This window comes from Lissotriton vulgaris, chromosome 7 (assembly GCF_964263255.1).
Source record: "Lissotriton vulgaris chromosome 7, aLisVul1.2, whole genome shotgun sequence".
In the NCBI taxonomy this organism is placed as follows: domain Eukaryota; kingdom Metazoa; phylum Chordata; class Amphibia; order Caudata; family Salamandridae; genus Lissotriton; species Lissotriton vulgaris.
The window spans coordinates 1,605,204,244-1,605,217,530 of NC_141695.1; the positions used below are offsets into that span (position 1 = coordinate 1,605,204,244).

The 13,287-nt window shown below is 48.4% G+C and overlaps 1 protein-coding gene across 1 annotated transcript in view; it reads left to right on the forward strand.

Annotated features, from left to right (window-relative positions):
- VAPB (VAMP associated protein B and C) overlaps positions 1-13,287 on the forward strand; it is a 164,582-nt gene that overhangs the window by 117,354 nt on the left and 33,941 nt on the right. The window contains exon 4 of the mRNA XM_086932525.1: positions 1,869-1,949. Within this exon, the coding sequence (XP_086788651.1) occupies positions 1,869-1,949 (81 nt within the window). The remainder of the gene's footprint in view (positions 1-1,868; positions 1,950-13,287) is intronic.

The window sequence follows — 13,287 nt, forward strand, 5'->3', positions numbered from 1 at the left end:
TTGCTCACCATGTGAAACGGTTCGGTACTCCAGCCAGAGCGACACTCCCTGGCGGCATGGCTCCTGAAGACGTAGAGTTTGCACACCTGAAACTCCCAGAGAGCACTCTGCGGGTGCTAAGCGAGGCAAGGAGACCTACCACACGGAGGTGCTATGTGGCGAAATGGAAAAGATTCACACAATGGTGCATCAGGAAAAAGCTACACAAGAAAATGACCAAGGAATCAACTGTGCTAAAATATTTAACACACCTGCTAAAAGTGAACCTAAGCTCTATCTCGTTGAGGGTGCACGTAGCCGCGATAGTAGCCAACACAAGAGGAGAGACGGGGAAAGAGCTTCTTTACATCACAAGTAGTAAAGAGATTCATGGAAGGGGCTAAAAAGATCGCCCCACCAAAGAGGATGCCGCCACTGGCATGAAACCTTAATTTACTTCTAACCGAACTTATGAAGGCGCCTTTTGAACCTATTCAAAAAGCCTCACTACAAATGCTCACAATGAAGACAGCCTTTCTAGTGGCAATCACCTCGCTACTCAGGGTAAGAGAGCTGCAAGCGCTAACACTACAAGAACCTACATCCAAATACACAATGACAGGTTGGTAATGAGAACGGACCCACACTTTATGCCAAAGGTGGTGTCAAGGTTTCACATGTACCAAACAATACAAATACCAAGCTTCCTTCAGAACCCAACCACAAGCGCAGAGAGGGCACTGCACACTCTGGACGCTAGAAGGGCAGTAATGCATTACATTGAAAGAACTAAAGAGCACAGGAAAACAAAGCAGTTCTTTGTGTCCTCCGCGACCAGTTTCATGGGAAGACCCGTAACAAAGGGCACCATCGCACAATGGATTGCACAAACTATACAATTCTGCCACAAGCAGGCAAGGTAAGAGCTACTAGGAGGGGAACAAGCCCACTCTACTAGGAAAAAGGGAGCAACAATAACCCTCCTGGCTACCATACCCATACAAGACATATGCCTGGAGGCAACATGGGCTTCAGTGCACGTGTTCACTAGGCACTATTGCGTGGATATACAAATGAACAAGGAACCAAAGTAGGACAGAAATGCTTCAACATATATTTAACAACCAATGCTCATCTTCCGCGCAGCCGCCACAAACATAACAAACTGCTACAAAGTCTATGCATAGCATAGTGAATCCAGAAAGATTCACGCTGCAAAACGAATAGTTTCTTACCTGTCGGTGTTTTGCAGCTTGAAGATCTTTCTGGATTCACTAGCAAACCCACCCACCTCCCCCAGAAAGATGAGACGGGAGGAAAAGGGAATACAAAGACAATATACAGTCAAACTCTTTAAAAGAGACCAATCAGGAGTTCCTTGAAAAAGAAGAACCTGAAATGAATGGATAAGGATGAATACAATGACACAAAAACAGGAGAAAAAAGGAATCCGAAGATGGCGCCCAAGGGTGGGAACTTCAGCAGGAAGTGTGCCGACGTCACAGGAAGGACACTAAAATGTGTGACGTCGACGCCCACCTGGGAAGACTACGATTCCGGACCCGACCGCGGAATAATGCACAGCATAGTGAATCCAGAAAGATCTTCAAGCTGCAAAACACCGACAGATAAAGTATTAGTTTAAGAGCATTCTTGAAATGCCAGTTTACTTCCGATAATTTTACTGGGTCATGTAGGATCTCAATTAATAAAAACTACAATTGGAGGTAAGAAACGTTTCTTCACTGAAACATTTGCCACAAATGTACTTTCAATTCCAGAAGTAATAATTTGCCTTGTTTGCAACAGCTTGTGATATTCTTACTGAAAGAAATGTATTCATCCTAGGTTAAACTGTTCTTACCTTCGTGTCCTTTACCTTTTTTTAGTGGAAAGAGGCAAAACCAGACGATCTAATGGATTCTAAACTTCGATGTGTGTTTGAGCTCCCTTCAGAGAACGAGAAGCCTGTAAGTATCCTTATTTATTTATTTGTAAAGTTTTATATAGCGCAAACTAGATCCCGAAGGATATCGGAACGCTTTACAGTTAGTTGTGGAGGAAGGAAAAAGATCACAACAAGCCCAAAATGGTGAAACAATATGCATAGAAACATATGGTGCAAGCATAACAGATCCTATCTAATTCAGGATTAACGCAGAGTGTGCCAGTCAATGATAAGATGATACCAAGGGAGTGAAGATACATAATGATGTAAGGGAGCAAATACAATTGTAACAAATAGAATTATTAACCAATGCTGTAGTATATACAAAGCGATTAGTGACCATCGTGTTAAGGTAATAACTTGTTCAAGAGGAATCTTTTAGCTTCCATTTTGAAAGCAACCTTGGAGGAGATCTGTGAATTTCCGGTGGAAGAGTTCCAAATTCTTGGTGCAGCGCCAGAGAAGGCTCGTTGGCATGTTCTCTTTTTGCAGAAGATCTGAGGTTTCAAGAGGCGGGAGTTAGCACTCCTAGACGGTCTACCCCCTCCTGATAGTACTAGTTTATGCTCAAGGTAGTTGGGGGTTTTGAAGTGGAGGGCTTTGTGGGATAGGCAGGCAATCTTCAATTGAATTCTATTTTCAAAGGGGAGCCAGTTTAGAGATTTTAAGACCGGGGAGATGTGGGCATTTCGCTTGGTGTTCGTGATCAATCTGGCCGCCTCGTTCATTGAAGCCTTTAGGGGGACCAGAGTGTATTTGGGGAGGACAAATAACGTAGCACTGCCATAGTCCAACTTCGGTAGGACGAGCGCTTGGACCACTTGCTTGAAGTCAGATTGAGGTAGGAAGGGTTTGAGATTCCTGAGTCTTCTCAATACGAGGCTAGCACCCTTACACATGTTGCTAATGTGGGTCTTCATATTCAGATGCTTGTCCAGGGTGATTCCTAGAGATTTAGCTGAATCAATAATACGGGGGAGCAGTTAAAAGCGGTGAGTTGGTTCATCCAGTGGTACATTTTAGGAGTATGTTTCGGGGGAGAAATGATGAGGAATTCTGTTTTGGATGTATTTAATAGGAGGTGGTTCTCCGTTAACCAGTTTTGGGTAGTCAGTAGGGTGGAGTTGAGTGAGGAGAGGTCATCCGGGGAAGAGATTTTCAGATAGTTGGGTGTCATGTGGAAGCGAATGTCCAAGGATTTTAGTACATTAGCTAAGGGTTCAAGGAACAAATTGAAAAGAATGGGAGATAGGGAGGACCCTTGGGGAATCCCCATGTTAACTTGGGATGGCAGGGAGAGGGAATGGTTGGCTGTGCCGCAGGAAGGATGAGAACCAAAGAAGCACCTGACTGGAGAGGCCCATCCTATGTTCAAGAATAAATAAAAAGTTGTCATGATTGACAGTGTCAAAGGTGGAGGAGAGATAGAGTAGGATAAGGAGGCAGGATTCATTTCTATCAAGCAACATTAAGATGTCATCCATCACATGAGTGAGAGCCGATTCTGTTCTATGCCCACTCCTAAAACCAGATTGGTCCAGAAGATTGAAATTTTCTATATGCGCACAACGTTGAAACTGGATGCATTTTTCAAGGTGTTTGACTAGTGTAGGGATACTGGAGATTGGTCAGAAGTTGTTGAGATCTGTGCTGTCAGGTGTTGTTTTTTAAAAATAGGTGTTGCCTGCGCCTCTTTTAGACAACCTGGGATTGTGCCTTGTGACAAAGATGCATTGACTATCTTTGTCCAGAATGGGGAGATTTCTTCCTTAATTTCTTAGACGATGTTGGCTAGGTAACGGGTCGTTGAAATGATTTGATGGGTTAATACTCTGAAGAACCTTTTTGATCTCTGTTTCAGTTAGGGGAAAAAAGTATCCCAGGAAGCGTTGTTCTTGATACCCCATCTGACTGGTTCTTCCTTGTCTAATAAGGGTAGGGGGGTGCAGGCTTATTTTGTAGCAAGGGAGCCTTCCTGGTCTCCAGATCGATGTTAATAAGTCTAGATTTCTCCGCGAAGAAGCAGCCAGGTCATCACATGAGGGAGGGATGACTTCCGCAGCTGGATGGTTAGGGGCTTCCACCGATTGTTGTTTAACCAGTTCAAACAACTTCTTGGGTCGATTAGATGCTTGGATAAGTTGGGATCTGAAATATTCCGCTTTAGCTGTTTTGATTTGCTTGTTGTAAGCCCTTCTTGCTGATCTTAGGGTTTTTAGATGGTCCGCAGATGGTGTGGATCTCCAAGAACGTTTGATGGTCCTTAAATTGCGACTTTCCGAATTTAGGTTGCCATTGAACCAGGGTTTAGATCTTTTAGTAGGTGCATTCTTTTGCTGGAGTGGCACTATAGAATCCATGATACTGGCAATGGAGGAATTGTAGTGGTCTGTGAGTGCATTGACTTCAAGCGTGAGCAGTGTTATGAATTTGCATGCTATATATTGAACGTATCTTTTGTGACCTTATATTAAGTTGCAAGAATTGTAAGACCAGAATTATGATCTGTCAGCATTCACACAACACCACCATGAATCAAGCCTCCATTAAAAAGCAATATACAATGGGTGTTTTAGGCCTTTGTACCAGGCAGAGAACATTACTTGAGTTGGGCTGGTTCTTCTCAATCATACAATTCAAACTGTTTGACTGACAGAGTTGTACTCACATGAAAACAATTCATCATATCTAACACAACTGCTCTCAATCTGATTGAATGTGATATCTAAGAAGAGGAAATTCTCTAGAATTGGAGGTATACAAATTCAGTACTACAGCAATCCAAAATCAATATCTCACAGGTGCTGCTTCATCGGTCTGAACCAGATTACCCACATCAAGAACAAGAAAAAGCCCTGCCCTCTTGAGTAAAGAAACTGTCTCAAAACTGACTTCTTTTGACAGTTTCTAATCTAATTTCAGAAGTTGATAATGAGCATATTCTACTTTGTGATGATCAGCCTTTTCTAGTCATACCCACGCTTAATCTTGGTTATGGTGTGATACTTAAATTTGTTACGATGGAATACATACAATTGCAGCATAATTAGACTGCTTGTTGCTGGCATTATTCTTTCACATGCCAAATTGTTTCAGGCCAGGTTAAAGCCACTTTATCATTATCTGCATGTTTGTCAGTATTCTTTTCAAGCACCACAAATGCTGGGTTTGCCACCTCCACCCTTTGATCAAGCATTACTCTTCATCACTTTTACTACTGTTCTGCCTTCCCTTCAACTGTAACCATTTCCCAAGCAAGTATTGTTCTTCCCCCAGGGCTGTTCATAGGACTATGCCATATATAATTGACTACCTCCTTTGACGAGGACCTCTGCAACCAGATTCTTGTTGAGATTTTGGTGCTCCTCTGCCAAAGACAAGTAGTCAGACGTTCATGCAAGACTAAAGTGGTAGTTTTCCGATGTCTCTCACTTAAAAAGTGGACTCTTAGGTGATATCCTGTAGCACTGAATTTCCTCACCCGTGCAGGACCTCTGAACACCTAGTAACAAATATTTTTTATTTTAGTTTTTACTGTTGTGCAAACATTGAATGTTATTATTGCAACTTACAATTAAAAAAAAGTTACTTTAAAGCAGCTGTGTTGCTTTGGACTATACAGGGCTTTGTAAGTCTCACTACAGTTTACCTCTTTGGTGAAGTATCTCAGAACATTAGACTTTACCTTTTCATCTGTTCGAGCAATGTGTGCTGTAGATACACATGCATTGCACATTCCTGCCATCTAGTGCTGGGTCCAGATGTTTGCAAGTTGTTTTTCTTCGAAGAAGTCCTTCCAGTCACAAGGTAAGGTGACTCCTCCTTTCTGGGATAGTGCGCATGGACATTGACTCCATTGTTAGATTGTTTTTTTTCCGCCATCGGGTTCGGACGTGTATTGCTGCTTTCTGGTTCGAAACCGTTCTTCGGGTTCCCCTCGGTGCACAATCTACTCTACCCTTGACGGTATTGTTTCGTACTCGTTTCCCTCTTCTCTGCATATTGATTAGGTCAAAGAAATCTCCACTTTAGATCCAAAACTTTCATGGGCTGCCTTTGGCCTAATAATGTCGGTCCAGCTCTTAGTTGATGGACCAGACTCTATTCAAATTCTGTCCCCTGTGCCACACCAAGTACCCGCGTACCGATTCGCACCTGGTGTGTAACTTAGGCTTGTCTCAAGAGCACAGTGAAGAAGACTGCGATGTCTAATTAATTTAGATTGAAAAAAACCTCTCCGCAATAGTCTGGAGATGCATCACCAACACGTCGCCGACGCGCCGGATATCTTCGGTGAAGGCTCTGAGCAAGATGACCCAGAGCCCTCAGCGGCTGACTAAGAACATGCCTTCTCTGCATTGGACTCTGATTCAGAGTTGGAGATAGACCTCCATGTCAATGATGTGACGTGAGTACAGAAGAACCGTTGCCCCCTCCACCCACTCCCCAAAAATCGAAGGCTTCAGCATCACCCCTGCCTTTTGGCCAAGGTCAGCACAGATGTTTCTGACGCTCCGCATCCCGGCTCAGCACCGAAACATGTCATCAAGCCTTCCGGCTCAGGACCAAGTAGACCAAAGTCCATTACGGATTCAAAACCATCTGGTCCCAAGCGCAAAGTTAGTTCAGAGCTGAAAACTTTGACACGGAAAAAGAAACAGCCTTCGAAGCCTAAACCTTCTGTGCCGAAAGGGCATTCCATAACTGCTCCGAAACTGTCGTTGACGAAAACCAAAGATGTCCCTTCAGCACCTTCTGATCCGAATTCAAACATTGTACCATCCAAATCAGATCCCAAACTAAAGAAACTGCACATTAATCCTGATACAGGACATATTCACGCCAAGACGCATTTTGAGCACAAGCTTCCCGATGATGACAGTCATTACAAAGTCCTTCGGAAAAAAAAAATGCCCTATTCATCCACCACCGCCATCTCCTCCACCACCCTCCTCCCCACTTTTAGATCATTTGCACATCACACTTCACGGCTCTCCACTATCTCACCATGAAGGAGACTATATGGATGAGGGAAACACACACTATACGGGGGATCCATGGACAGATTATTCAATTGACCTTCCATTGGATAATCCAGACCTTTATCCTGCCAAGCCATCTCCAGCTAATGACAATGTATCCTATCCAGGATTTATTTCCAGGGCCACACAAAACCATGGGATGGTACTCCACAAAGAATCCTTAGAAGAGGATTTTTTATTTGAGACACTAGGATCCACACACAGGTCGACCAAAACACTCCCTATGCTCAAAGGAATGACTAGGCAGGCAGACTACATTTTTAAAGACTCGAAGTGCAGGAATCCGGACTCCTGGAGTCGACAAAAAATACAAACCTTCCCCAACAGATCCAGTGTTTATTAACCCCTTCGAGGCTATTGACGAGCTGGGCTCGTCATCGCGCTTACCTGTCCTGCGCGGATGACAAGGCCAGCTCGTCACGTAACGCGGTAATTTTGAAATTGCCGCGCACAGCGGGAAAAGCCGCCGCGGCGAAGCGGTTAAAGGCCAGCTACCACTTGACTGTTTGGTAATATCCAATGCTCGTAAGCTAATTCCCAAACCTCGGAGGATGAGCCTCCCCTGATAAAGAATCAAAGCTCATTGACGCTTCTGGCAAAGCATTGCTGCTCAAGCTGCCAATCACTGGCTTATTGCCAACACACAGGGCCTTCTAGCCAGATTTGACTGGGCGCACTGGAACGAAATGGAGCAATTACTACGATATCTCCCAGATAAGCATAAAGATAAAGTCCAAGACTTGGTCCTAGAAGGAAAATGAATGTTCGAGCCATGTGAGCTGTAGATCACATGCTCTGCATAGATATCCATCTAGTGTTGGGGCTGGATGTTTACACTTTGGTTTTCGCCAAAGTCTTTCCTGTCGCGAGGTAGGCGGCTCATCCTTTTGGTGATAGTGCGCATCTCCATCTTCAGATTGTTTTTTTTTTTTTCTGCCATTGGTGCAAGACACTCACCCTCGACAGTATTGTTTCCAATTGCATGTCGTGTTTACTGATAAAAACCCCTCTTTCGATCGGAGTGCTCGTGATAGGCCGTAGGGCCTACCCGCATTGGTTCGACTCGCAATTGATGGAACAAACTCCCTTTAAATTCTGCCTCGGTGCCACACTAATTACCGCGCCCCAACTCAGATGGAGTGTGTAACCTGTGCTTGCCCCAGAGCACAGAGAACAGGACTGTGACATGTGGCAGGCTTTCCGCTCCAAGAAGAAGCTCCGCGACCGTCGGGCTCAACATCCCGACATGCAGTGTTAACACACAGTTTTTATTCCGGACCTCTTCAGACCTCAATCGGATGAAGAAGCCGGCGACTCTATTGGGGCAGGGGAGGAACAGGAACCGATATCTATTTCTGAGAACGGCTCCGAACAGGATGAAGACATCCCGCATGAACAGCGTAAGTACAGAATCTTCCTCGCCCCAACATCCATCTCAACTGAAAAAGAAGGCTCTGGACCAACCTGCTCCCCGGTCGGCTCCGAATCCACGCTTCTGATGGGTGCCGAGACCTTAGGCATCGCAGACAATGTCTGGATCTGAGCCACATTACTCTGCACCAAAACACTCTTTGGATCCGAAGACACCAACACCTAAAATGTCAGCATTGAAACCTTTGGCGCTGAAACAGCCAGATGCACTGAAGTCACCAAAAAGCACTGTTTCGACGATCCGCTCAATAAACCGGACCCGAAACAGAAGGTTTTGTATATTAATCCTCAGACTGGAGATATTACGACAAAAGTGACTCTAAAAAGGACTGATGCAGAAGAGGAATATCACATTCCTTTGAAGAAGAGAACTGTTGGAACTAACCCTTCCCCTCCTCTTCCATTACCCCCTTCTCCTTAGTTTCTACCCGTGTCGACTTCACCTGAGCATTCACCACCACATACACTTGACAATCAGGATGATTGGGATGACAATTGGGATGACGATAATCTGAAAGAAACACGTTAGATTCCATACCTTAGAATATCCCCAGGCATCACACTGGATCCAGAAAGTTTTTCGGCAGCTGTACCCCTGCGCGTCGGTAGGCATAGTCTGCCGCTCCACGTCCGTCGTCGGTGTTGTGATCGCCGGGATGACGTCCTCGGAGTACTTGACGCCGCCCTCGCGCGCTGACGTCCGCTCATCTTTTTTCTGCGCCAGCAAGCGCAGATCTGGGAAGAGCTAGTACCCGTCACTTTTTGACTAACGTTTTGGTCTATTTTGACAGTCTTTTTCGAGTCGACTCTACTCCTGATGCCGGTAGGGACACCTGTCACTGCCTGATGTCTGTGACCGACCCTTACCGCCAGTGTCTCTACTGTCTCGGTGCCGACCACGACAAGTCGTGCCCCGACTGCCGGGCCTTGACCTCGAAAGCTAGGCGGGAGCAGTCCCGTAAGCTTCTCGAGCTCCGGCCGACCGCTTCGGCCCAGGCATCGATGGCGACTTGGATCCGGGTCGACACCAGTCTACCTCACGACTCCTCCGCTGGCACCGACCCCTACGGTGCCACTCCCGGTTCTGTCCTCGGACGATGCCATCCCGGTTTCTGTCCAGGTCCGATGTCGGAGCGGCGCCGCTCGGCGCAGACTGAGACGTCGATGGGTGAGGCCTTTACCTACGACCCGGCTCCGTCCTCTATGCCTGTCTATCAGGACCCAGATGAAGGGGAGAACTGGGAGGGGTCTGAGGACCCTCTGGCACAGAAGTGCCAGTTAAGTCAGGACTGGACAGATGAGCTGGGGGAGGCCAGTGGTCTCGACACCTCATCGGACACTTGTTTCATCTTTCCTCTCTCCGTAGCTACGGAGGAGGGTTCTACATATAGCATGGAGTTGCGCAAGGCAGCCAAGGCCTTGGCTCTTGAGCTACCTGCTGCGGCCGTGAGGACTAATCTCCTCACTGAGGTGCTTCAACCGCCAGTAATCTCTTCTGAGCCTATGCTGCCGTTCAATGAGGCCCTCACCGATGTTCTGATGGGCACTTGGTCCAGGCCCTCCATAGTGCCCCCTGTGGATCAATGCCACCGCCTGGCTCCTGGCGACCCTTGCTTTCTGTCCGTACATTCCACCCCCGAGAGTCTGGTGATCCAGGCCTCTACGTCCCAGACAGCATTTCCGTCTGCTCCCCCGGATCGGGGATCCAAAACGCTTGACCAGTTTGGAAAGAAACTGTTCTCCTCAGTTAGCTTGGGGTGGCGATCTATACTGCAAGCCTTTTGGGCCGTTACACCCACTCTCTGTGGGATACGGTTGCGGACGTGCTGCCTCAGTGTCCAGAGGAGGCCCGGACATGGCTCGCCCAGGCTCTTGCTGAGGGGCGAGATGCGGCACGATATTCCATCAGATGTGGATTTGATACCACTGACTCTGTGGGCAGAGCGATTTCCACAACGGTGGCGATCCTTCGCCATGCCTGTCTGAGGTCTGCCAATTTTTCTGGGGATGTCCAGAACACTCAATAAGGCAGACAGTTTGCTTGAGCATTTCAAGGACTCCAGGGCTACAGCCCAGTCCTTGGGCCTGTCGGGCCAGCGCCAGCAGACTTCTGCTTTTCGTCCCTTTCGTTGGCCAAGGTAGGGGTGCCCCCACACGTTCGTCCAGCCACAGGCCGCAGAACCAACTTCAACGCGGTCGCGGACATCCACCCCCGTAGCATCCGCCTCTAAGCCCCCCATGTCCGTGCTTTCAGGCCCATTCAACGCCAGTGGGGGGCAGGGTACGCCATCACCTACTCCACTGGCGTTCCATCACTTCGGACAGGTGGGTGCTGCAAATCGTCCGAAGGGGCTACTCCCTCCCCTTTGAGGCGACTCCTCCAGCCATGCCACCGCAATACCACCGCGTGTCGGGGGATCACTTGCGACTTCTGCAGACGAAGTTACGGCCCTCTTGGCCAAGGGGGACATTGAGCGCGTTCCTGGGTCAGAAGTAGGGTGTGGTTGCTACTCCCACTACTTTCTAGTTCCCAACAAGGGCAAAGGGGGCCTGCACCCTATCTTTGACCTCAGGAGCGTCAACGGCTTCCTCCGGAAGGAGAAGTTTAATATGCTGACTTTAGCTCAGGTCCTGGCTGCCCTGGAGACTGGATGGTTGCATTGGACTTGCAGGATGCATATTTCCACATCCCCCGTCCTGCTGGCCCACCGGCGCTACTTGCGGTTCACAGTAGGCCACGAGCACTTTCAGTTTACCCTGCTCCCTTTCAGCCTCACCAGCGCCCCTTGGGTGTTCACGAAAGTGATTGCGGTGGTCGCAGCTCATCTGCGCAGATTAGGGGTTCCAGTCTTCCCCTATCTCAACGACTGGTTGGTGAAGGCAAGCTCGCCCCAGACAGTTGTCTTCCACCTCCAGACTGCGGCCGATCTCCTGCACTTGCTGGGGTTCTCCATCAACGTGCCACAATCACACGTGAGACCCTGTCAGAAGTTCCTCTTTATCGGAGCCGTTCTGGACTCTGCGCAGTTTCGGGTTTATACTCCCGAGCAGCGGGTTCAGGATATTCAGGCTCTGATTCTGATCTTTCTGCCTTTATCCCAAGTTTCGGTCAGGCTGACGCTGCGGCTCCTGAGGGTGATGCCCTCCTGCATCCTGCTGGTGCATCATGTCAGGTGATGGATGCAGGCTCTGCAGTGGGACCTGAAGTTCCAGTGGGCACAGCATCAGGGCAACCTGTCCAACCACGTCCTGATCTCAGAGGGCACTGCAAATCAGCTGCAGTGGTGGCTCACGGACCGCGATTGGGTCAGTGGCAGATCCCTCTTCCTTCCCAAACCGGAGCACACAGTGGTGACTGATGCGTCCCTCCTGGGATGGGGGCGCCACATGGGAGTGGCGGAGATCAGAGGCCTCCGGCTCCATATCAACCTTCTGGAGCTGCGGGCAATCTGACTTGCACTGAAGGTATTCCTTCCCTCTGTCCGGGGAAGTGTAGTGCAGGTGTTCACGGACAACACAGCCGCCATTTGGTAATGCAACAAACCAGGCGGGGTGGGGTCGTGGACCCTTTGTCAGGAGGCTCTGGGCCTCTGGACATGGCTGGGACACCAGGGCGTCAAACTGGTGGTTCAACACCTGGCAGGTTTCCTGAACGCCAGGTCGGACAAACTCAGCCTCCGGGGCATGATGACGTGGCGCAAGGTCTCTTTCGGCAGTTTGGAGAACCTTGGTTAGATCTCTTGGCCACCAAAGAGAACGCTCAATGACATCTGTTCTGCACGTTGGAATTTCCAAGGTGGCTCTCGCTTGGCGACGCTTTTGGTCACGAGTGGAGTTGCAGTCTGTTGTACGCCTTTACTTCCTATACCGCTTCTGCCCAGAGTGCTGAAGAAGATCAGGCGCGAACGGGCCCAAGTTATCCTTGTGGCCCCGGACTGGGCACGAAGATACTGATATCCTGAGCTACTCAGTATGTCAGTCGATCCCCCGATCAGTCTGCCTCTTCAGGAGGACCTTCTGTAGCAGCAACAGGGGACGGTCCTCTACCCGAACCTGTCCAGTCTCCACTTACATGCGTGGAGATTAAGCGGCGACAGTTGAGGTCATTTGACTTGCCTCCTGAAGTTTGTGATGTCATTATGGCAGCCAGGCGTCCCTCCTCAAAAACGGTATACGCCTGCAGGTGGAATAGATTTGTGGCATGGTGCACAGCAAATGCTGTGGATCCCCTTTCCGCCCCTCTTTCTGAGATTCTTCTCTTTCTTCTTTCCCTGGCCCAGCAGGGCTCTGTTCTGGGCACCATCAAGGGATATCTTTAAGCTGTTTCCACCTTCTTGAGGCTTCCTGATCAGCCTTCTCTTTTCAAGTCCCCTGTATTGAATAGGTTCTTGAAAGGCATCACACACGTTCCCTCCTGTTCCTTTCGTGATGCCTCAGTGGGACTTGAACCTTGTTCTCGCGTATCTCATGTGCGCTCCCTTTGAGCCACTTCATAATTGTCCTCTTCGTCTTCTGACGCTCAAAACTGCTCTCCTGGTTGCTATCACCTCTGCCAGAAGTGTGAGTGAGCTCCAGGCTCTTTCCTCTAAACCTCCTTTCCTTTCTGTCCATCCGGACAAGGTTGTTCTGAGGACTACTCCTTCTTTTCTGCCTAAGGTTGTTACTGCCTTTCACATTGGCCAGTCCGTTACCTTGCCCACCTTCTTTCCGCCTCCACATTCCTCGAAAGAGGAAGAGAGGCTCCACTGTCTGGACCCAAAACGTGCGCTCTCCTGTTAACCGCACACAACAGTTCGGGGTTGACGACCAACTCTTTGTTGGCTACGTGGGCGCTAAGAATGGATGGGCGGTGCACATGCGGACCATCTCTCATGGGTCGTTTTGTGC